This window comes from Panthera onca, chromosome A3, assembly GCF_046562875.1.
Source record: "Panthera onca isolate mPanOnc1 chromosome A3, mPanOnc1 haplotype 2, whole genome shotgun sequence".
Classification (NCBI taxonomy): Eukaryota; Metazoa; Chordata; class Mammalia; order Carnivora; family Felidae; genus Panthera; species Panthera onca.
Genome location: NC_138341.1, coordinates 82,518,617 through 82,544,072, shown reverse-complemented (window position 1 = coordinate 82,544,072; position 25,456 = coordinate 82,518,617). Strand labels below are relative to the sequence as shown.

The following is a 25,456-nucleotide window of genomic DNA, read 5'->3' as shown; positions in this document are numbered from 1 at the left end:
TAAATAACTAAACATCCCTGTGCTTTGGTTCTCCTCCTTTAATTAAGCATAATGATAGTGCCTACTTCATTTGGCCTACAGGAAGAATAAATAAAAACAGTGCATCTAAAAGTTTTCTACGCCATGACAGACAAGAGCTTAATAAGTGAAAACTACCAAATATTTTAGCCATTTTCACTTTTTCAGGAAAAAAAAAATTGGGGAAGTTTTAACCTTTAAAATTATACTATCAGGGAAAGTTGATGATGCTGTCTCACCAACTATTCATGTGTGTGTGTGTGCATATATATGTGTGTGTATATGCAGACACATGCACATATATACTCAATATTTATATACATATCGGTGTATATATATATATATATATATATATATATATATATATACAGTCCTTACATATGGTGACTCCACTTATGATTTTTTTTTTTAGTTTATGATGGTGCAAAAGAGATACACATTCCGTGGAAACCATACCTGGAACCTTGAATCTGTATCTTCCCCCAGGCTAGTGTTACGCCCTAGGATCCTCTCTAGTCTCAACTCCTAGTGGGCCAGGGGTTCACGAGGGTGAACAATAGATGCACTTACAACCATTCTGTACCCAGGCAACCTTTCTGTTTCTCAGTTTCATCACACTATCCGATCAACTGAATGAGATACTCAACAATTTATTATGAATCAGGCATTGTGATAGAGGATTTTGCCCAGCTGTAGGCTACTGTACGTGTTCTGAGCACCTTCAAGGTAGGCTGGGCTAAGCTATGATGTTCAAAAAATAGATTCATGTTCCAGTGACTTAAGATATTTTCAGCTTAGGCTGGGTCTGTCAGGACTACCCTCATCCTAAGTGGAGGCAGACCTGTACACATAATGGCATACATACTAAGCTGATCTTGTTTTCAGAACCCTGGCCCCAGGAGGCTGGGTCGCCCTTTGCCAGGCGGGCCGGCAGCAGAGGGGAGGGGGCAGGGGGTGAGGATGGCATCCGGGCGCCGCTTCTTACCTTCAGAGGGGAGTCCCCGAGGCTGGCGCGGGGGCGGCCGTCCCTCCTCCACCCTGGTGGCCTCAGCGACAGAGGCAGGAGTTCAAACAGCAGGTGAGAAACTGCAATCGCCGCCTCCCCAGCGCTGTGAAACACGAAAGGAAAGAGGAGCCGCAAGTGTGATTAAAGATATAAGGCAACTAGAGAAGGTTGGAGGAAAAAAAAGGGGGGAGGGGGGGACAAAAAAAAGCAGAAGAAAGAAAAAGCGTCCGGCAGCCGCCGCGAAGGCTGTAGGTGGGACGCTGCCCCTGCCCAGTGTCTGCAGTGCTGGAAGTGGGGCGCTGCTGGGTCCCGCAGAGTGTTCCAGGTCTGGGTTGCTCCGATCGAAGATGCTCCTGGTCGAGGTTTGCTCCCAGTGGGGGGGGGGGGGGGGGGGGGGGGGGGTAAGGGCTGAGGGGAATCCTCCCAGTCTGCGGTGCTCTTCTGAGGGGGGTACGCCCTGGGGCAGGCGTTCCGGCCCCGGAGTGCTCCTTGACTGGGGCGCCCCTCCCAGCGTTCTTGGGGTTTGGGCTCCTCCACCTGGGCGCCCCGCCTCTGAGTTCCGGGAGCTGCTTGATCGCGGCGGCAACTGCACACAGCTGGAAAATCCCGCCTCGCCCTTGCACGGAGATCGGCTGCGGTCCCCGGCGGGGCACGGCGGGTCTCGGGAACTCTCGGCTGGTGGGCGGTGGCCGAGGGACCTGCAGTGCCCTGGGCGCTCGGAGCTGCTCTTGCACACCCTACAGGCCGCCGAAAGGTTTGCGCCAGAGTAAAGTCAACCGGCCCGTGGGGCAGAGGGGCACCGTCTGTGGTCAAGGAGAAGGAGCAGGGGGTGGGGGGCTGTAGACAGGAAAGAGGCCAAGTAACAGCCCTTGGTTATGACAGGACGGCTTCTAGAAGTTACCCAAGGTGAGGAGGAAGCCATTGTCTGAAGCACTGAAGCCTCAGACCTGTGCCGAGGCCTTCTGCCTGTACTGGGGGTTGGGGAGGGGGTGGGCGGTTCTCTCCTAGGAAGTAATGGAGATGTGTCAGAGGTGTTGAACTGAAATTTTAAACTGTTTAGAACAAAAGAAGGGCAAAGGAGAACTTGTACTCCTAATTTTTTGCTTTTTTGTTTTAGTGTGGTAGAACTCAGGATACATTTTTAGACTGGTCTGTGGTAGGGTCTTTCCAAGAAAAGTAAAGAACGAAACCATGGCTGACAGGAAGAACGTTTAATGAGACAGTGGTTTTCATCCTTTTTACTCGGTCAAAATAATTCATCATATAATAAAAGGGAATAATCATATAATTATCTCAAATGCAATAAGAACAAGCATCTGACAAAATTCAACAGACTTTCTTCAAATAACACTAGGAATACTGAGAATAGAAAGGAACAGTCTTGATCTGATAAAGAATGTCTATAAGAAACCTGTAGGTAGTTTCATCATTAATACCGAAACACTTTGCTTTTTTTTTTTCTAAGATGGGGAACAAGATAAGGATGTTATCTTTCATCTGGGACAATCCTGTTGTAATAAGCAAAGAAATAAAAATAGAAGACATACAGATTGGAAATGAAGAGATAAAACTACTGTTTTTGACAGACGGTCGATTTCATGATCACCCTTTGAAATTCACAAAAGAGTTACTGGAAATAATAGGTGAGTTCAGCAAAACCATGGAATAAAAAGCCAATATACAAACTCAAGTGTAATTCTATATACTAGTAATGGAAATTTGAAAAATGAACCTTGTTAATAATACCACGTATAATACCATAAAAATTAAATACCAGGGTATAAGTCCCTTGAAACATGTACAAATTGTCTACAATGGAACCTACAAAATACTGCCAAGAAAAATGAAAGACCTAAAAATTGGAAGATTGGAAAGACCTAAAAATTGTTAAGATATCTATTCTGCACAAACTGTGGAGTTTATATAGTCTATACATTTTTGACTCTATACGTTATAGAGTCTACATATTTCATGCAATCCAAATCCTAGGAGGAATTTTCAAAGAAATCGAGAAACTGTTTCTAAAATTTATGTGCAAATACAAATGATCTAGAATAGTTGGAACAATCTTGGGGAAAAAAGAACAAAGACTTACACTGACTTGAAGGTTTACAATAAGGCAATACTAATCTTAACTGTGATATTTGCATGAACATATAAACAGAAAATAATAGAGAGTAGAGTAATAGACCCACACATTTACAGCCTATTGATTTTTGACCAGGGCACCATGTCAATTCAATGGAGAAAGAAAATTTTTTTCACAAGTGTTGCTGAAAAAATTGGGCATCTCTGTGGGGGAAAAAATGAAGCTTAACCCTCCCCTCATCCTATATACAAATATTAATTCACAGTGGACAATGTGATCATAGTGAACGTAAAAGCTGGAACCATAAATACTTCGTGAAGATCCATAGGAGAATATCTCCATGATGTTGAGGTAAAACAAACAAACAAACAAAAACAAAAACAAACAAACAAAAACTTAGGACACATAAAACACTAACCACATAAGAAAAATTGATCAATTGGATGTTATCAAAATTAAAAATGTCTGCTAATCAATGATTTCATTTAAAAAAAGGAAGAGGTAAGGAGGTAAGCCTGGAACAATTCTCACCTTACACCTATATGAAGAGGAATTTATATACAGAATATATTTTAAAAATTTCCACACATCAACAATATGAAGAGAAACAACACAATCTAAAAATGTGCAGAAGACTTTACTTTCATTGAGCAATACATGAATCTTATTGGTGAATAAGGTCATGAAAAAGGCTCAACATCATTAATCATCAGGGAACTGCAAATTAAACCATAATGAGGTTCATTTGTCACCCACTGAAATAACTAAAATGAAAAGAAGCCTGACAATACCAATCATCGGTGAGGATTGACTCAATCGTAAGAGCAGTCTCATACATAACTATAGGAAACATAAAATGGTACAGTTTGCCAATTTGACAGTTTCCAAAAAGGGACCAGTCCTAGGTATTGAGCTAAGAAAAATACAAACACAAGTCCACAAGAGTGTTCACAGTCTCCAGATCCACAGTAGGTACAACATGAAACCACCCATGTGTCCACCAACAGGGATAGGTTAAACATATCGTGTACAGCCATACAATGGAATACCACTCAGTAATACTGAGGAACAAACTACTGACACATGCAAAACATTGATGAATCTTCAAAATGTTACATTGTGTGGAAGTAGGGAGTCACAATGCTGCGCGCCTAACTTTACTGATAGAAATTTCAAGATCTGACAAAACTAATCCATAGAGATAGAAATCAAAACACTGCCTCTGAGGAGAGGGATTGACTGGGAAATGGAAGGATGGAACGTCCGGGGGTGATGGAACTATTTCTATCTTGTTTAGGATGATAGCTACACAAGTATGCGTAGTTGTCAAGACTCATCAAACTTAAAATCTTGCCTTTTATTGTATGCAAATTTGACTCAAGCAAGAGCAATTCTTTGTGTCTTTATAATTTACCAGAATTTAAACCCGGGTCACAAGGTAGACACATCACTGGTTTGGGCTGTATTCATTGTATTTCACACTACCTTGTATGGTACATGAAGCACTTGTCACTCTGATGGTATAGATGAAGGAAGCGAGAGAGGTCGGTGGTACTGCTGGCAGGAGAATCCAGGCTTCTGGAAGTTCTGCGGTGTCTCTGTGAGCATATGCTTGGAATCCGGCTATGAGAGCTGAGAAAGACCTCAGAGTTCTTCTTCTCCATCCTTAGTTTGCAGAAACTGAAGCTCAGATGACTTGGGAGGTGGTGTGTAAGTTTGGGAAAAGAAGCACTGCAGAAAAGAGCTCAGAGTTGCTCCTAGGGCCAGCCCTGTCTGGTTCTGTGAAGTGTTCCCCTTGTCCCTCCCCGTTCTAACCCCATAAGATAAGTAAGGGGTATGCCCGATTCACCTGAATACCCCTCCAGACCTCTTCCTCTCCCTGCCCTTCTCAAAGAGATACTCAGCTCATGTTCAGGAAATGTAAACGTTGAATACTGGCAAAGCAGCATATAATACACACAGTTAAAATATATTTAAAAAGAAAGTGTATCAAAAACAGGGAAGAGATTATTATAAATTCCTTGTTGTGATAGCCTATGTACGTACTTGCTGTAGAAAGAGCCCAAATTGGTCTCCATGCTGTCAAGTAGCTAATGCAAAGAGGTAAATAAAATCAGTTCCAAAATTCCCTGTGTCCATCCACCAAACAAATGTCTGTAAGTCTAGGTGGGTGGGGAAGCAGGATTAAAGGCACATCTATTCCTGATGGCGAGGGTGGAGAAACATCCTTCAGAGGCGCTCATTGCGAGAGGACTTGGAGTATCATCCACGCTTCAAAAAGCACAATGAGATGTTGCCATTTATTGAATTCTTCTCTGGTCCAAAGAGTCTTCTTCTGCTTTTTGATTCGCACAAAAATACAAAGAGTTTGGTATGGTTTATTCTCACGTTACCTAAGGTAATTTTGGAGACATTTTGGAGAAGTTGAGTAACTTACTCATAGTCACACAGCTGGTTGAGAGCAGAGAATAGATTGTTGATTCCAAATTAGGTGATGCTGACCAATCATTTATAGGGCATCCTTCTCACAGGCTTTTTTTTTTTTTTACTAATTCAACGAAATCAGATGTCACCACAGAAAAGCACAATAGCCCACCAGCATAGGGAGAATCAGATTTAGCAAATAAAAATACAAGATTCGCAGCTAAATTTGAATTTCAGATCAATTTCATATGAAAATTCATTCTTGGAATTCAACTTTAACTGATGTCTTGTAATTTATCTGGTAACCTTAATCCAGGGAGTATAGATTCAGATTATAGGGTACATAGAAGGATGGGTAACTGCAGATCCTTTAGGCAACCTTCCAGAAATATGATCTCTTTTCAAGCAAGGCTCAGTAAGGCATTGAGTGACAATGCAAAATTATACTTGCTGTCGAGGGTCTGGAGTGCAGTTTTCTTTTGTAGCTAAATCTGAAATCATACACATTTTAAAGCAGCTCAGCTGAGGGTAAGATCTCCATCCACCTGTAAAATCTGAGCTCTGACAGGACTCCCAGCCTGAGAGGACACTGCTGAGTTCCGGATCCACTGATGGGCTCTGTGGCCCCTGAGGCTATGTGAACTCCTTCAAGGAGTGGTCTTGACTGCATACCTTGACGTCACTTTTATCAAAGGGTTCTGTCAAAATGCTTTACTAATTTCATAGAAATGTTATAACAAACCAATTTCTCAAATTAAAAAATAAAAATAGGGGGCGCCTGGGTGGCTCAGTCGGTTAAGCATCCAACTCTTGGTTTTGGCTCACAGTTTGTGAGATTGAGCCCCGCATTGGGCTCTGTGCTGACAGCCTGGAGCCTGTTTGGGATTCTTTGTCTCCCTCTCTCTCTCTCTCTATCGCTCCCCCCACTCTCTTTCTCTTTCTCTCTCTCTCTCAAAATAAATAAACAAACATTGTTTTAAGTTCAAAAATTGTAACTGGGAAATATAAAATATGCTGGTATGGTCATTGCAAAATTACTTATAATGATGGTTATTTAAACTCAACACAACTCAAATATACAACAATAACTAATTAGGCATGTCAGCTGTGGCACAACAGTGAAATAGAACTCTATGAATAGTTAAAATGTTAAAATTTAAGTGACATGTCAAGTGTTTTTATTATGATGTTAAGTAGAAAAAATGTATAAACCCTACACACTGTGCCAGCTCAGCTATATTAACAGAACATTTAAGTACAAGTTAAAAATTTTTTAAATACGAATTTACCCAAATGTTTAAAAGTCATTATCTTAGGATGATGGATTTGTGGATAATACTCACTCTTTTCTTCTTTGATATTTTCTGTTCTTCTGTAACTTTTAGAGTGAGAAAAAAATATTTCTAAAGAGAATAAAAATATATCAAAGCGACTTTAGAACTGCAAATACTGATTGTAATGGCAGTTGGGTAAGGGACCCCAATGGTATCCACAATATTGAGATGATAAAACTTAGCATCCATTAAAATAAAATATAATAATTTTTGGTAGGTTGGAAACAAGATTTGCTGCTAATATTCTGCTTGTGGGAATCGGAGTGTTCTTCACGGTTACATGAAAATTTCGCTCTAATGCTTTTCGTTTGTTCAAAATGTAGAATATTGACAAGGAAAACGGGGCAGGAGAACAAGAAAGAGAGAGAAAGAGGGAAAAAAGAATAGTGAAAAGATCCTAGGTCTTATGGAGAAAGACCAGCAAAAGGAGAAAGGGAAGGAAATGTGGGGTGAAGAGAGGGGGAGCGAGGATAAAAATTTCGGGGCATTTTGCATCCATCCAGAATCAGGAAAATGGAAGTAAAGTTGCTAGATGAAACCTGAGGCCTGAACACCCTTGACATGTCCCCATTTCTCATGCCTCTGCTCCAGGGTCTGGCCCAGGGGCGTAATCCTGCCAGAAGGAATACAGATCTAGGAAATCTGGTGCACCAGCACATCAAAGCAAGCGCTACTGCCCCTGGGTACTCAGGGAAGCCCAAGTGGATGTCTTCCTTGAGGGTTTGTTTGGCACAGGCATGTGGTACCTCACGTGCTTCCAGAACTTGGAATTCCGGGACCGTTTGTTGGCCACATCATCTTCCTTCCACTTGATGGTACCTTGCATTTCCACGACGTGCTTGAGGGAATCTTGGAGCTCCCCAAACTGCATCCCTCCTGGCTTGCTCAGAGCCTCTAATTCTATAAGAATCACCTTGGAGTCGTTCTGGATGAGGGCACTGTGCAAGGCGATCTCCTGCTCATAGGCAAACTCCCTGCAGTGAGTGATTTCAGGAGTCAGGATAAAAATGTGCCGCCTACTCTTTCGTATGTTGGTTTCCACTGAGGTGGCTGCATCTGGGGATAAAAGACATGGACCAGATTTCCTGTTGATGCATTTTTAAGTCTAATGCTTTGATCATAAATGTTCTGAACTTTAAAAAACTGTTATTGTTATAGCCTGCCATGAGATTCTGACACTGATCAATTCTTTATTCAGGAAAGTGGGAATGAGCTTGGATGGACAACTTGTGTTCATCTTCTCCTTCTCACTGTCAGAACATCAGTCCCAAAGCCTTCTTCCTTCCCAGGTAGAGGGGTCCTAACTAAAACAGAGTCCTTGGAGTTAAATGGGAATGTATGAGATATTTAGCAAGAGACTTAGAATTCAAGTTCATTAACTACATGTTGCCCTCTTCGAATATTAGTTTATGTGTTTAATAGGGCTTAGAACTTTAACTCTTAGGAACCCTTGCTTCTCTGAACTGATTCGTGGGGAGTCCTGGATTCATGTCTTTCCCCAGGATCTCTGTTTTAGAAGCTGATTTGATCCAGACTAGAAAAATCTTAAGGAAGACCAGATCCCCTTATCAAGTTGGAGTTAATACAGCATCAACTCCAAGATGATAGCAGGTAACTTCTGGACAGACTTAGAAAGAACATGTAAAATACTCAGCTCTCACCGCAAGGAGGTAACAGCACGATCAAAGAAGCTTAACCATGAATGAAACCACTCAAGATATTCCTAGAGGCTGGCAGCTGAAAGACTGCCAATTCATGTAGTGGGAACTAGGGAAATAAATGTTAAATACTGCCAGGTAGAGACCTTATGTTGGTCAGGATCCCAACATAAAACTTGGCATACTCAAAGGACTGACTTAAGAGAGTTTAATCAAAGGTCAATTTATAAAAGATGTGGGCAGACCCAAGGGAAATCAATGAGAGATACCTCAGAACCCCCAACATTGGAAATAACACAGGAGGCATTACCACCCTCCAGGTATGAAGGGGAGGAAGCAGTTATGGAACCTAATGAGTGTGAAAGCACCTATCAAGAGCCCTTGCTTTGGGAGAAAGGAGCCCAGCCACCCTGGCAACCTCACAAGATGCCTGCCTCTGACCTGCCCCCAGTGCTCCCTCTTGGCCAAACTCAGCGTGGAGCAGAAGGCAGGGGTGTGATGGATTCCATGATGACCAGCCACCCAGGGCCATTGGATGGAGTGGGATGCAGAGTGGATTTGAAGGAGCAAACGGAAGATACCTAGGAGGGGAAGAAATATACTGATGCAGGCAGTCATGATCTTTTTCTAAGGGAAGAGTGAAGTTTGGTGGTGTTTTGTTAGATCTGATTTTATTTTGGCTGAAGTAAGGTCAGAAGGCTTCCCCTTGAGGGAGGGGAAGTAGGAAGTCTTCTCACATGAAAACCAGCACAATGCAGGCTACACGAGCTTGAGCATCAGCGAGCTGTCTGGAGCGAGACGGAGCTACAAGTGAGGTCAATGGATCTCAGAAAGAAGAGATGAAGAGCTTGCAGCCAAGTGTAGCAGGTGCTGTGACATCACGAACAGATGGAATCCCTGCAGCTCTCTGTGCCGGTGTGTCACATGAAAAAGAACATTCGAGCACCATGACTTGCTCCTCTCGACTGGCCTGAGTAGCCAAAGGGAGAGTTGGAGGAGGGAGAAAGAATCCAGAGGAAACCTGGATTACATTTTCCTGGATTGTTCATTTTATAAGCCTCCCAAGCCATTATGGGGTGATTAACATTGCCCAAATAAATATTCCCGGACAAACCGGCTTCACCTTCCATGTATTCCTTTAAATCTATAGATGCTGAATCCCTCTTTTCAGTGGAAATGCCAGGTTAAGTTCACAGTCTACTAAGCATTTGCTTTATTGGAATTACCCTCATGATGCTCCTGCCTCATTCATATTCCACATGCTTCCTGGTCCCTGAGGAATTTGAGAAGGGCCTTAAGGAGGGTTCGTGGGTACTTGACATAAATGTAGAGAGACAAGGAGAACTGCTTCTGAAATGCCAGAATTACTCTCAAAGGTACATGGAATTGACTACACTTGATGAAACAGAAGACAGCTCTAGTTGTTGTGAGAATATACATCTGCAAATGTTTCCCCTATACAAGGAAAGTCATAAAGAAAGACTCTGAGGCCTTTCAACTATTGTAGCCAATGCCTCTGGATATTAGAACAAAATTCTTTGTTTTGTGAGTCCTCTTTCAATTCTTCTAGGGAGAACTAAGAAATGTCAGTTATGTTAGTGGTGGATGTGGGAAGTAAGTAGGGGCAGTGCTTTGCTAAATCCACACCGCAAAGACCGCTTACTGTGTGTTCACGTCACTGACACTCCTGCGGCAACGTCACGATCGGTTTGGCTATGGAGGCAGGAGGAGCAAAGAGTAAGTATCTCCTTCTTCCAGAGCAATACTTAAAAACCCTGGTTTTAAGGCATGGAATAATGATTGCAATTCCCTATCCAACACAGGGAGAAGACCACCTATCTCTTAGGGTTCTGACGAATGTGAATTTCTGTCCTTAATGTATTTTTTTAAGTTTATTTTATTTTGAGAGGGAGGAGGGGCAGTGAGAGAAGGAGAAAGAATCTCAGTCTCTGTCTGGCGCATAGCCCGAGGCGGGGTTGGATCCAGTGAAACATGAGCTCATGATGAGCCGAAATCAAGAGTTGGTCCTTTGACTGAGCTACACAGGCGCCCCTGTCCTTGATGTATTTTGACAGCTTTACCTTCTCCAGGTAGCACATCTCTCCCATAAATGCATAAGTTATAACCACATTTATTTTCCAGAACATCAGGCAGAATCTGGTAAACAAAATATCCCACAGCGCTGGCCTTCTCAGGACTATTTGTATAGTTCCGCGGATAGATAACGTAAGCATCGTAGATCTTTCCATCTGAAAATGAAAACAAGAAAAGCAACTTTATTACTTGGTTCTCCAAATTTGACTCTCGCTAGACATTCTTCACTCGATTTTATGGTTGCTGGTGATTGTATCCCACCCCCCAAAATATTCTGGAATCCAGAGATGGTGAGGACAATCTACTGCTACAGAAAGTCATCAGAAAATCAATCTTAATCCTAAAGTTCACCTCTTCACTGTCTCACACTGAATGAGAGAGAATAGGCAAGAGCCCGTCCAGTTTAGCTCATCACATCATATTGTCAAGTGTGAGTAATAATTTATTGAGAAATATTTATAGTCATGGATAACGAGTTCTTCTGCTGTTTGGGGCAGATCTCAATTTTATCTTTTGTTTTCTCCGTGCTTACCCAAGAAACGGAAATGCTCAAGTAGAATTTTTTAAAGGATCTGCATTTCCCACAAATCGAATAATTAGCCCGAATTGAGAGGACCATAGGGAAAATGTAAAATATATCTTCATCCAAAGGAAAGAATGGTGTTCTTGTTTAGCGGGGCACAATTGTATTCTTTCATGTGTCTACTTATGTGCATAGATAGGACTCTTTATGGAATGGGCTTTCTGGCAAAATACACCCGCATTCTGATGGCCCCTTCTAAACTGTTCACTTCTGGAAAACGGGAAAAATTTTTTTAATGTTTTAAATTCCATGAAGTTTCACCAATACACATTTTCCAAACTGTTTAAACCACTCTGGGCTTGGGGCAGATTCTGTTATTTAGTAGGAACAGCAATCCTGTTGGGAAGGAAATCTGAGGTGTTGAGATGAATCTCAGAACCATGAAAAGCAACAAAAAAGGATAGAAAATGGCTACTAAGTGAACTGAAAAAAAAAAAAAAAAAAGGTCTACTTTGAATACATTTATCAGCAAAATCTGGATTTAGTCGACAGCTGTTAAGAGATCAACAGACAAGTAACCATCAGCCATTATGGATCCTTTTGAAGGAAAATTTGAAACTTGCCACTTACCATTCCTACTTTTGTAAGGTCTAGCTATGTCTCTCCAGAGCAGAATAAACTCAATCCAGAACACTTTTAGCATTATCACCATGATATTGATTAGCATTAACAAGATGCTAAATCCTGTCAGTATGTAGTAGGTACTTTGATGGTCAACTATTCAAAAGATAAAGGGAAGACAAAAATGATCACTATTGTTTCTAGAACAAGGTAAAATAAACAAATATATATGGATGCTGGCCTCCATTGGGCATATGAGAGATTCATACAAAAGATGCTTCCCTGGAATTTTCATGGCTGCTTTAAGAATCAGTAAGTGAACATTTATGGAGCACCTACTCTGTGCAAGGCTAGGCATCGTAGGGGATTCTCAGAGCAAAAAAGGTGTCAAGGCCATGTAAACTTAACTAAGATAGTAGGTAAAAGTGCGATTTTAGCTGGCAGAGGTTCTTAAGAGTGCTGGCTCCGTGCTGGACTGGGCAAGGAAGCCTTCCTGCAGGAGGAGGTCCCTGAAGAATACGTATGTTTTAGAGAACTTTAAAAAGAAAAAAGAAAAATGTATTCCTGGCTACAGTGGATGCTATGAGCCCGAGGGCAGAGATGTGGTGTGTGTGTGTTCTGAGGAACTGGAGTGATCCATTTTGGGGAGTTAGAGGCAGACACAGTAAGAAGTATGTGTCAGGGCGAGGTTCTGACCAGACTTGAGATTCCTGTCAAGGTATTTTGTCTTTACTGTAAAGGTCACGGGAGCCCCTGATGAGTCTTGAGTGGAGTGTTAACAACAAAAGTGGTTTATAAGCAAGATTCATCCGAACGTAGGGGAAGGTTTGTTTCTGTGGGAGAGGCTGTAGGAACTTAGAGTAAAATTGATGGGAAGCTTCTGTAATACTTGGCAGTTAGAGGTAAGGAGGGCTCAGACTCCTGTAAGAATGAGAAAGGAATGGATGTACCTGGTATTGGGGCATGAAAGAGAATGAATCAACAGGTCTTGGGGTCTTACTGCATCTGGGGCTGGGGGCACAAGAAAGCAGGGAAGAAACAAGAATCTTGTAAGTCACTAAAGCATCACTGATGGAGAAGTCAAACTACTGGGGTTTTAGGTTCTACACACCCCTTACTTTTCTCATGGTGGACATCATTTAGCCACAATTGAACTGGGTCCTGTACTCACTTCTGCACAAGGTGCATATGCAAGATGGTTCCCATTTTCAAGGCCTAGTAACAGCTACATACACACTGAACGCAAGAATTATACTTATTAATAGTATAATAATTCTTGGACATTTTAGGTTTACTTCTCTCTTTGGAATTAACTATCTTCTTACAAATAGTGCCCCTGAAAGATGAACGTGAGAAGGACCTCACATAAGATTTGATTCTTACAGTGTTCTCCCTGCATTTTCACGTGATGTCTCAAAGCATGGGTTCCTAGGCTTGCCATGGAAAATTTGTGACTTATCCATAGTCACAAATTCCTCCCTTGGCTCATCGGCCTGCTGAGCATCCAGCACCATGAAATGAAGAACGGCCAAGGTGAAGTGATTCAAAACCAGGGAGCAGAGGGTGTTGCTGAAAATTGGCAGAGAATTTACTGACTGCACTGTCATTAGTGTAAATGATAGACACTCCCTAAGTAAAGCATTTCAACAGGATTGTCCACACCCTGCCCCAGTTCACTCTCTCTAAAGGTCCTACCTAGGCACACTCTGGGAGTGTGGAGGTTTTGGTGAAGTAAGTGTGCATGTGACCGGCTGCTTTCAACAGGAGGAAAGAAGTTAACCAAGTCAGTAAAGGAAGTTGAAGTCCCATACCTTCCTGTTAATGTAATGATTAAACACCAAATATTTTCTGAAGGTGTTTATAAACAGGAAAGCACTGTCTAAGTTGGAATCCTGGCTCTAACTAGAATATTTGGTAACTTATTCAACCTCCATTTGCTTCTGTTTCCTTCGCTGCAAAATTGGATGATAGTAACAGTCTCTTCTTCATGGAATATTGATCAAATAAATGAGAAATTTAATGGAAAATAAGTAGACAGGTTCAAAGGAAACAATAAATAAATGTGTACTACTATTCTTATGAGTATCGAATATTTATTTAATCACATTGAATAATATGGGAACATAAGCTTTTAGAGTTTTGGTTTTCTAAGCCTCAAGGCAGTGTTGTAATTTCTTTTATTCTGTGATTAGAAATAAAGGCATTCATTGTGACGAGCTACTGTAGCAACCGTTTTTGTTTAATTTACACAGTTGTCAAAACAGAGTGTATCCATGTTTTTTGTGGGTTTTTTTTAAGATTTTATTTTTAAGTAATTTCTATACCCAGCATGGAGTTCAAACTCATGACCCCAAGATCAAGCATCACATGCTCCACCGACTAAGCCAGCCAGCCCCCGCACCCCCAGAGTGTAACCATGTGAATTTGAAGAAAAACAAGGGAAACATAGAAAATACAAATAAACTAGAAGGAAAAAAGTCACCAAGTACATGCAACGTGAAAACAATTCCAATACACAGGTAACGAGAGAGCATTCATAAAGTGACAATATAAGCTTCACATGGGGATAATGATGCAATGGCAGTGTCAGGGTGGAGACTGCAGTTTCCCCTTTCCTTGGGGAACCAGTGTGCCCACTACCATCACAACATTACCCTAACATGACGTCTTGACATTGTCCATATGTCCTGGGGTGACTCAGTTATAACTGAGAAAGCTGGAGACCCACGGAACTCAATAGCACTCAAAATCATCCAGGGAAGTCATGATTCTGTTTGGTAACAAACTTACAAATTGGTGGTTGAAATCTACATTAAAACAAAAATCCGAAGTACCACCTCAGGCAGAGACTTAGCACGAACATATCAAATTGGTGGCCTCTGTTTTCATCGCTCCCAATTTTTTTCCGTCAGGTTGTGCTTCTGTGTTTATCCAAATTAATCGGGGCTATATCCCACTTAGGGGTATAAACTGAGGGTTCAACTCTCCCTTTTGCTGTTTGACAAACACATTAAATAACTTCCATGTCGCTGTACATGGAATTACAAGTGTAAAAATACCATATTTTTCTCCCCGCCCATTTACACCAGATTAAATGCATCATCTAACGAATAGGATGTCTTTGCCTGGAAATGTAAACAAGTGAGGAAACTGACAGGTTCTCAGGAAGGATATGTTTGTAAAACTATTTTTGCTGACATCATTGCCTGTGGGGACACACCGACAGAGTGGAAGGAAGGAACAGACTGCCCCTGAGAGGAAGAGCGTGTCATCACTGACATTGATTAACAATGTCTGGGTCAGGTGATGATAAGAAGCACAATGACTCTTAGACGGTCTGTTTTGGACTCTTTACACAAATGTGTCCTCCTGTTACCTATACCCAAGACAGATCATTTGATCATTCTCTACATCCTGCCCCCATATGCCACTGATTATTTGTGAAAGGGAATGTTACATTTTAAAAGATTATATGTAGTGTCTGAATGTAATCTCTTGAAGAGTAGTCAGTTTCACATTTTTGTTATGACCATATTTTATTGCAGCAAATTATAATGAAGTCATTAAAGGCACGCTAGATTCAGATGAAACTATAGGAAAGTTACAAACAATCTGGCCCTTTCAAGTTACGGGGAAGGTTATTCAACCTGAGAAACATAAATGTAAACTGCTGTTTTGCGGTATAATTGAGCCTTATCACTAGAGCAGTAGAAATGCACAAAAACAGTTTTCCTTGATAACTTTGGTGTGCATTCGCTTATTCGTTGGACCGATTTTTATTGGACACATGCTAGGTACCAGGCACTGCCCTACAGACTGAGCACACAAAGATGGGTGAGACGCCATTCCTGACCTCACAGAGGTTACAGTTATGTTCAGCATACTCTCAAACAAATTTTTATAAGTGTGATGAGTGTGGAGACAGAAATAGGGTCCTACAGAAATACCTGGAAGGAACATATACTCCAAACTGGCGGTCACGGAAGGCTCCCCGTAAAAGGCAGCACCTGAATTGCATGTTGAATAACAGATACAATAAAGAAATGAGCCGAGCTATCAGACTTCCATTGAGTCTCACCTATATTTAGACTGGTAGTTACTAGAGGTGGAGGGGGAAGAAGTACGAGAGATGTGTTTTGGTTTCTTTCTTCTTCTTCTTCTTCTTCTTCTTCTTCTTCTTCTTCTTCTTCTTTTTTTTTTTTTAGTTTAAATAAATTAAATTTTGGGGGTGCCCGGGTGGCTCAGTTGGTTAAGCATCTGAGTCTTGATTTCAGCTCAGGTCAGGTCATGACCTCGCAATTTGTGAGATTGAGCCCCACGTTGGGCTCCTTGCTGACAGTTTGGAGTCTGCTTGGGATTCTCTCCCCCTCTCCCCCTCTCTCTCTCTGCTTCTTCCCTGCTCATGCACCTGTGCCCACACACACTCTCTCTCTCAAAAATAAACTTCAAAAAATAAAAACATAAATAAATTGAATTTTTAAAAAGACAGAAGAAGAAAGACATGTAGCCAAGCAGTGTATGTGGTGAGATAAATGATAGTCTATCTGTATAATTGAATACTAAGAAGCCATTAAAAATTGTATTGTAGACGAACATTTAATATCATGGGAAGACTTCTACTATACATTAAGTAATTATAAAACAAGCAATAAAACCCTCTATGTAACTACAATAAAAACATGTTTACAATCAAAATATGTCTGAATAGAATTTATATGGCAGTACAAAGGCCTAAGAATAGCCAAGACAATCTTGATGAAAACAAAATTGGAAGACTCACTCTACCCAAAATCAGGGTTGATTATAAAGCTACGCTAAGTGATATAGTATAGTATTAGCACACAAATAATTTCTTTTAAAGGGACAGAACGCAGAGGTCCCACACTTTTTCTGGAAAGGACCAAAGAGTAAACACTTCAGGTTTTGCAAGTATAAATAAATAAATAAATAAATAAGCAAATTTAATATTTTATAAAATTTAACAATGATGGCACGTGATGTCTTATTAAAAAGTAACATCTAAGATCTTCTTACTGGAGTGGGCAGTAATTAAGTGCTTTACCTTTTTATCCACTTTGCCAGCTTCACTAACAATTTCTTTGAGACAAAAAAAATTATAGAAGAGAACATGTTTATAACATGTCATAAAAGTCATGCAACAAACAACATGTTCAGTTTACTCTTAGTGTGTTGTCTTTCGTATACAGTGAGACAGAGAGAGCTGATGAAATCGGGAGGATGGCCAAGGAAGCAGTTGGGTGTTAAAGAGGAACCAACAGGAGAAGGTAAGGGGTGGGGGAGGAGGAGGGGGAGGAGGGAAGGGGAGGGAGGGAGGGAGGAGGGAGAGAACAGAGAGGAGTAGGAAGGAGAGGAAAAGGAGGAGGGAGAAAAGGAAGAGGGGGAGGAAGGGAAGAGAGGGAGGGGGATAGAAGGAGAGGAAGGGGGCTGGAGGAAGGAAAGTAAGGATAGGAGGAGGAGGGAGAGGAGAAGAGGGAGGAGAAAGAGGAGGAGGAGGGAGGTTGGAGGGAGAGGAGGAGGGAGGTTAGAGGAGGGGGAAGAGGAGGGGGGCAGGAGGGAGAGGAGGAAGGGGGAAGTAAAACAAAAGAGAGGCAACTAGGGAAACCAGACTACAAATGGTCAGTGATCTTAAGAGGAAAAACACAATGTATGAGATGGGCCTCTTCGTCCTGAGAGACTCCCCATGGAACCACACATGCCAACACATTGTTCTCCAAGAAAGTGATTTCAGCTTACAGTTGATGCAGCTAACTTGGGTGGCCAAAATCTCAGAAACACTCCTTACTTGGACTTCTCCGCTTTAGTCTTATGGTGTGCCGTGTCCAACCATGCAGATTCAGAGCCACGCAGTCATACTCCATAGATAAATCTTCTTCTCTCACAGGCTCTATTTTTAAAACGGTGCTCAGACAAGTCAACTCATTGCTGGAACTAAGGAGGCAACCTGTTACCTTTAATGCTTGCTTTGCAGTTGCAAATTGTGTGGGAGGAGGAGGGGATGTTTTAACTTCTGTATAAAAATACCTTTGATTTTGCTCCCGGTCCTCGTGAATTCTTGGTTCTCCAAAGTTCTGAACTTTGCTTCCATTCACCTTCCACAGGATGCCGGCCATGATCTGAGAGCCTTTCCCAAAGCAAGCGGAGCAGGGTATGCTTGCTGGTTTTCCTAGATGAGAAGTGAAGAAACTCACCATTAACATTCAGTGCTGCCAGTAGTATTGCATTTAATGTGAAAAAAATCGTTGAATGCCTGGTGTGTGCCAGGAATTGATTCCAGACCCCTTCCTCATCCTTAGCCCTTCTGTGTCCTTGCCTCCACCCACTTTGCTCACAGTTTGGAGGAAGCTCCACTCACACTCCCCTCTCACCTTCCATGGAAACTAAAAAGGTGAATAATTCTGGTTTCACCAATCAGACATTATAAGGTGGGGCTTCTTTTTACTATAGATTGGAATTTCTTTTTAACTTCTTTCTTCCAAACCTTCCTCCTTTTACCAAATTCTCTTCATCTCTCTGTAAGTCACCTTGTTGGTAAAACTATATTTTGCTCGACCCAGCTACAATCCCAGCATTTAATCATTCAAGAGTGCTCTCCATTACTACCCCTTGTACTTGAGACTTCCTCTGCCCAGAACTGAAAGCGTGAGGGCTGCCCTCCTGCTTGGGACAGGCATTCAGGCATCCCTTACTGAGCTCTTGGTTCTGGACTCAAGAATTCTGCATCTGAAGAGGGATGAGGGACGCAGAGTGTCTCAGAAGATGATAAGGGTAGACACAGATGATTAAAACACAAGGTATTCTACTGTTCTATAGAAAGGTTGACAAATGACATGGAAATACAGAAGAAGAAGGCATTCCAGACTTCTCTGGACTGCTATGCCGCACACAGAAATGGTTTCTTTGGACCTCATTAGATGGAAGCTCTGGTGGTGCCCATGGTAGTAAGGAGGGCGGGATGGGGAATGCTATTTGAACTCAGTGTTGAGAGATGAGAAGGAGGAACAACATGGACAAAAGCAGGAAAGGATGTGGAAATGCTGCCAATCGGTGTAACAACTGTGAGGTGGTCGGTGTGGAGGGGACTCCAAGGCAGGTGGGGTTAATAGCTTCAGATGGGCCAGAATGTAGGTGAAGACTAGTTCATGAAGGGACTTGTTTTATGGACCGAGAACTTGAGTTATATCTAATTTCTAGTGGGAAACTAGTGAAGGCAGAGATGGGCAGAGTCAGAAAGCCTTGGTTCTCATCCTTCTATCACTGATTATCCATAACCTTGGGCACATCATTGATCCTACCTGAGCCTAAGTATCCACAAGCACAAATTGGAAACAATATCTACCTCCCGGAGAGAAGTAAGAAAGAAATAAGATAGTCTGAACTGCAATACAAATGTAAGTGCTGGGTATTCCTAATATTAACAAGTGCCCGGTGGATGTTTCTACATGTAACATTTCATTTAATCCCCAAGATCCATCGTGTTAACTGCATGACCCATACTTGGAGAATCCAGACCAAGCGTCATATGGAAGGATTCTCCAGGTAACATTCACAGCAGTCTTCAAGTTTTCTTACCAATTTCCACTTCTTTTATTTCATTTTGCGGAGGGGCTATAATTACTGGAAACAAAGAAAAGCCTTCCTCATCTTAAATCAAAGACAAAGAAAATATAAATATTAGGATAGCATTGGATGGTCATCAGTATAAAGCTTGTGTTTTCATATTACTATCTTATATCATAGCAATGTTTTTCAAATTTTTCTGACAATGACCCATGGCAACAAATACACACATACACAGACACACAGAGACACACAGACACACAGACACACACACACACACACACACACACACAAATGAAAAAGAAAACATTCAAGTAATACTTTCTCTTATGACTTATGATACTCTTTTATATTTCCTATTCTCTTTTATATCATTAAAACAAATATTAATTAATTAATCTAACACGTTAAATTAATTACCTGGGTTGCCAATTGCTAGAAAACTACAATTCTACAGAAGAAGAACATTACAGGAAAGAAGCTTTCAAAAGTTGCATGAAATGCTAGCATATATAAGGTACTGAGTAAATGCTTGTTGAATGAAAAAAAGGCCTATGAAAAAGATAAACATGTAAGCCCACACTTCTGCTCAGAGATTGCCACCATTGTGGTCCCTTCTGTAAGGAAATTCTAACTTCTGTGGCACTGATGCCTCAAGTCGGGGAAGGGGAGTCTTCTGAAATACTGCTACATTCTGACCTTCTTTGATTCTCATTTATTTCAGGATCGTGTGATTAAGGACCCCCATGATCTGGTGTTTAATAGTGAGAGACACTAATAACAATGTGGTCTGATGGTGCTTATTTTATATGATAGAGCATCAAAAACCTCCAAACCTTGTCTTCACGCTTGCTTTCCACTGAGAAAGCTTCCACACTGACCGGTGCTACTTCATCCTGTATCTGTAGATCAAGTGATGCTAAAGAGACCGTGACTCCTTATAGATTTGACATGCTTGACTGTGAGGGATTTCCTCTGAATAGACTTTTATAGACTTAAACATTTGAAAACCAGCTTTTAGGATCAAATTAGCTACTTGAGGTCATTGATAATGTTGGACAAATTGCAAACCAGGATTATGTGAAATGGAATGGCATCACTTATGTCAAGGGGTTTTGAAATGGAGCCAGGAGGCCATTAAGGAGACGGGCCCATGTCCTCACTGGTGGAATCATGAACGTGTAACCTGACTAAACCACATATATTCCAAGATGAAGCCCAAACATCTGCAAGTTGGTACAATAAAAGACTTTGCTTGTGTGATAGCCTTAGGAACCAATGATATTCAGTGAAGATCAGCCTTCTGCTGCCAACATGCATCAAAATTCTTTGTAAACAATGTATAACAGGCATTCCCTCTTTGCTTTAAAAACCCCTGACTTTATGGGGCTCCTGAGTGGCTCAGTGGGGTAAGCTCAAGGTCATGATCTCCCGGTTCGTGAGTTCGAGCCCCACATCAGGCTCTGTGCTGACAGCTCAGAACCTGGAGCCTGCTTCGGATTCTGCGTCTCCCTCTCTCTCTGCCCCTCCCCAGCTCGCATCCTGCCACTGTCTCTTTCAAAAATAAATAAACATTTTTTTTTTTTAAAAAACCCTGACTTTTGTTCCCTAGTGGGACACTATGTGGGTTCTACCCAAATCTGAGTACCTCAAATTTACAATTCTTTGATCCCGGATAAACACTCTTGCTTACTCACTGCCTCCTAACAATTTTAGGTTGAGAATTAAAAACCACCCAGCAGTATCTCTATAGTCCTTTGTAGCACTTCTAAACTTCTAATCTAGTTAGTTATATTAGAGATTAAACAGATTTTTTTTATATTTACAGAGCCTCTGACAACAAACTGGGAGAAGAAGAGTTAATCTTGCTCTCCAAATACGTGTATTATCATACCAAAAATGTTTATTAAGTTGGCATGCCGATCATGCTGTTTTCGAAAAGTGAAGTCATAGAGGAGAGAACCAGTCTGGCTTTAGATTAGTAACATAATCTCCCCCTAAAATTTCTTAAATCTTGATCGTGCATTTAGAAAAGCTCTTTGTGCTATTATAGAGAATGTGCAAGATAACATGAAGCTGGAGGGCATCTTAGGGACCATGAAGCATAGTAGCTCCCCCGTATCCCCGGGTTCACTTTTCAGGGTTTCAGTTACCCATGGTCCACCTCTGTCCAAAAGGTTTAAATTGAAAATTCCAGAAATAAACAACGCATAAATTTTAGCTTGCTCACTGTGCTGAGTATCACGAGAAAATCTCACAATGCCCCACTCTGTCCCACCCAGGAAGTGAATTGTCCCTTTTCCAGTAGATCCACATGATATCTGCCACATGCCCATTAGTCACTTAGTAGCTATCGTGGTTATGAGATTGGCTGTCATGGTATGACACTGCTCGTGTTCAAGTGTGCTTTATATTACTTAATAATACCCCCCGAAGCACAAGAGCGATGATGGTGGCAATTCAGAAAAGTCAAAGAGAAGCATTAAGCACTTCCTTTAAGTGAAAAGGTGAAAATTCTCAACTTCACAAGGAAAGACAAAAAAATCATATGCTGAGTTTGCCAAGATGTATGGTAACTTTTATTACAGTATATCGTTGTAATGGTTCTATTTTATGACCACTTATTGTTGCTAATCTCTTGCCACATCTGATTTACAAATTAAACCATATCGCAGGTATGTATGTATGTGTGAGAAAAAACATAGTATATACGAGGTTCTTCAGTATGATCCCTAGTTTCGGGCATCCACTGGGGGCTTTGGAATTACCCCTGCAGATAAGGGGGTCTTTAGTACAGGAAAATCAACAAGAAGGGCACAGTTTCTCCACATTATTTTTTTTAAATAATCAATTTTGTTAAATTCAGCAGCTTACCGTTCACTGTGAGTGATCTGGTCGCTGTCACGCTATAATTGACTCCATTTTCATTGTGGATAAATTTACATGTATAATCACCTGTGTCCTTGCTGGTTGCACCGTCAATCAGCAAAAATGTCTTGTGTGTGTGATACCTTGGTCCTTGAAGAGCTTTACAATCCTGAAATTAAAAAAACAAAACAAAATAAAACAAAAACCTCCCTTCCATTTCCAGTAACTCTTCACTTGCAGCTATCCTGTGTAATGTTATCTATTTCCCCCAAGTTTCCTTTTACCTTAAACCACTCAATAGGTGCCGTCCAATTGTACAAGTCAATCGTAGGACAATATATTTTGGAATTTGTTTCTGATCCAAATGTTGTTGAATACATCAGATGATCTGGAATATTGCAATTTGGCTGTTTTTTATATATGGTGACGTTCACATAGCCAGTCTTATTGAAGGGAGGGCTACCAAAATAAGTCAAACGATTTTAAAAAGTTACTCAGCATTATGAAATAACCTCATCCCATTCTAACTTTTGCTGAATGCTACTTTTGTTCTTCAAACAGTTGAGGTACAGTGGTTCTTTCCTTATTTAAAAGTATGTATTGAAATCTAGAATTTTAAATACTTTTTGCGTTGCATTTGAGAGCCAACATAGCCTCTGTGGTAGCCCTGAATATTTCCCTCACTATTTCTTTATACACTCTATCAGGTGCCATGCCAAGAACAGGATATTATAAAGATAGTTAGTGTTTATTGAGAGTTTACTATGTAGCATTCATGGTGGTAACACCATATCAATTTATTCTCATAAGATGCTTTGAAGTGTGCTATATTATCATGTGTATTTTATAGATCAGGAAACAGAGGGACAGAGAAGTAGTTGTTGGCATCACACAGCTAACTAGTGACAGAACACGAATTTGAAACGAAAACTGGTCTGACCTCAGAACCTAGGTGGCCAACCATACACACCCTGCATTCCGATGTAGTTCATCTGACATATTGTATGTACCAAACACAGGTCCAAGATCAAAACATTTAACAATATGTATGTAGGGTAAGTAATTTGCAGGCACACAATCTTGCACAACCCTTTTCAGCTTACCTTTCAGGCTTAAGGGACTAGTAACTGCCTTATGGCACCCACCATAGGCCTCTTTGACGCTCAACATCTAGATTACTGGGTCTTTTTTCTGGTTTGTTCCAACCAAAGTGAATGATTGCTCTCAGTTCTCTTGGTCACTAGGCAAGCTAGGTCTTTTCCTAATTGGGCTACAAATTCATTCTTGCAATTCTGCCTCTACATAGTTCATAATCACCCAAACCCCAACCCAATGGTGTTCCTAGAAGGACTCTTCTATTCAAATCGCTTTATAAATTCATCTGTTCCAGAAAGGTCTAGAAAGGGAAGGACAGTGAGGACAGCTCAGACCATCAACTATCAAAGAAAAGGGAGCAAGCCCAAAGATTATGGGTGGCTGCCTGGTACCTTCTGATAACGCAAGTATAAATTCCAGAATCGTTGACTTTGGCCGGGAGAAACTTAAGACGTTCCCCTGAGGCAAGTACATGATTTCTTTTCTGGGTAGTGATACATTTGTTGGTTTTTGAGTAATACCAATCCACAGGGTATCGAGATCGTCCTTGCCTAGGACATCTCACGATTAAAGCCTCATTTTCCAGGCCCCAGGATGATTTGCCTGCCCAAAACAAAACAGAAACCATCAATATGATCCTGAAGTGATCATCATCTAAAAACATTATAATTCCTATATTCTATCCTTCTAGGATAGAAATATCTAGGATGAAATTTAGAAGTGGGCCATTCTTTGTGACACTTTCACTGAGAAAGAACAAGTAAATGATTAAGATCTTTTATGAAAGGTTTTAATGGGTAGCACAGACGAATGAATTAACTTGGAGCTCAACCCCCTCACCCTGCCCCCAGGGGAGAAGCAGCCACATCTACGTCTACAAAGCCTACTTCGGGACAGCAAATGCTTGCAGCACCTGCCGTGTGCAGGCAGCATGTGGTAAAGTTCGATGTTTATAAATACGTAAAACTAAAATCATGCTGTATTCTGAAGAATTTGTCTCGTTAGATTTGCAATAAAGAATGATCGAGGAGCATAAACGAGTTTTCCAGGTTCCGATTCAACTGGAGCAACCAGGAACAAGCGGTGTGAAACAAGGCAAATGTTTTGGGGATTACTTAATTTAAAATTTTAACAATTTTCACTGAAAAGCAATACTTACTAAACTTAGCTGCTGTGGAATGTACCAGAATTGTTGAAAGTGCCAAGACCCAAAGTCGCATTGTCAGTTCTTCAATCCAGAGCAAGTGTTGGTAACTAACTGTTGAGATTATTCAAGGCGAATCCGTGACATGTGATGGTAAAGGTCTCTCCTAGGAGGTAGATGGTGGCCCCTGAAATTTATAGCTGGAAAGCAGTTTCACTGTCTCAACTGAAACATAGATCATACAAAATCACAAGCAAAGTATTTATTGCCAAGATTTTTGCTATTTCAATACCCCCCCCCCCGGAGAGTTAATCAATCAACAGCTATTTATTAGATATAAATATGTATCACAGCAGGGTTTCAGGCATGAAACACTGCACTTATTCCTACTGAACCTTAGGGTCACGTGGGCCTTACAGGGGTCACGCCGTTTCATAGTATCATGAGAATGTACTGGAAGAAGCTGAATTAGGAGGAAAGAAAACTAGTTTCCATTTTTGAAACAAATAAAAACTGTAAAATTCCACAGACCCTAGAAAATACAATATTACAAGTGGTAACACAAAACCACACATTTCCACCCAGGCTGGGGCCTGCCTGCACACAGGCATGACCCACTTGTAGGCACACATGCAAAGAGTCATCACAAAGCAGTTAAAATTATAGGAAAGTGACAGGGAAAACATTAATCAAGTAATTGCCCTAAGCCCTACACCAAACCCTCAAAAATGCACCCCTGCCTCAGCTTGTCCCCAAGCTTCACCAAAGTTATTTCAAGAATAGTCAAAGGTCTGTGCAAAATAATTACATACTTTTCTTTTTTCTTTCCAGCAAGGGAATCATTTAACTAGGTGGTTTTTTTCTTAAAAAGTCAGGGAAGGGAATTGAACTAATAGAAAAACTGACCAATAGATCAACTGACACAACAGACCTTAATATAATACTTCAAGGAAGCACATTTCCTGTAAATATCAGTCTTTTCATATTATGTGTATAGAAAAGTT

At 41.1% G+C, this 25,456-nt stretch overlaps 2 protein-coding genes and 1 long non-coding RNA gene across 13 annotated transcripts in view; 1 reads left to right on the top strand and 2 right to left on the bottom strand.

Moving 5' to 3' along the window:
- Nucleotides 1-1,399, bottom strand: part of IL18R1 (interleukin 18 receptor 1) — a 36,400-nt gene extending 35,001 nt beyond the window's left edge. For all 6 annotated transcript variants that reach the window (XM_060609592.3, XM_060609597.3, XM_060609577.3 and 3 more), the window contains exon 1: nt 1,004-1,399. The gene's annotated coding sequence lies outside the window, so the exon portion shown is untranslated. The remainder of the gene's footprint in view (nt 1-1,003) is intronic.
- Nucleotides 1,303-22,219, top strand: LOC144615907 (uncharacterized). 4 transcript variants are annotated; one of them, XR_013554604.2, is made up of 5 exons: nt 1,303-1,386; nt 2,490-2,667; nt 16,975-17,052; nt 17,887-17,933; nt 20,070-22,219. It is a non-coding gene; the product is annotated as an uncharacterized LOC144615907 (long non-coding RNA). The 4 variants fall into 4 exon arrangements; XR_013554606.2 differs by having other exon boundaries at nt 17,887-18,173; XR_013554605.2 differs by having other exon boundaries at nt 17,887-19,324.
- Nucleotides 7,527-25,456, bottom strand: part of IL1RL1 (interleukin 1 receptor like 1) — a 34,437-nt gene continuing 16,507 nt past the window's right edge. For 2 of the 3 annotated variants that reach the window (XM_081795306.1, XM_060609565.3), the window contains exons 2-11: nt 24,468-24,677; nt 23,701-23,911; nt 22,498-22,672; nt 22,220-22,382; nt 19,358-19,429; nt 17,810-17,951; nt 17,571-17,716; nt 11,777-11,923; nt 10,611-10,778; nt 7,527-7,927 (exon numbers count right to left, since the gene is read on the bottom strand). In XM_081795306.1, coding sequence (XP_081651432.1) covers nt 7,542-7,927; nt 10,611-10,778; nt 11,777-11,923; nt 17,571-17,716; nt 17,810-17,951; nt 19,358-19,429; nt 22,220-22,382; nt 22,498-22,672; nt 23,701-23,911; nt 24,468-24,528 — 1,671 coding nt within the window. In that variant the 5' untranslated portion in view covers nt 24,529-24,677 and the 3' untranslated portion in view covers nt 7,527-7,541. Of the gene's footprint in view, nt 7,928-10,610; nt 10,779-11,776; nt 11,924-17,553; nt 17,717-17,809; nt 17,952-19,357; nt 19,430-22,219; nt 22,383-22,497; nt 22,673-23,700; nt 23,912-24,467; nt 24,678-25,456 lie in introns of those variants that run through there. The other variant, XM_081795307.1, reaches the window with a different exon arrangement.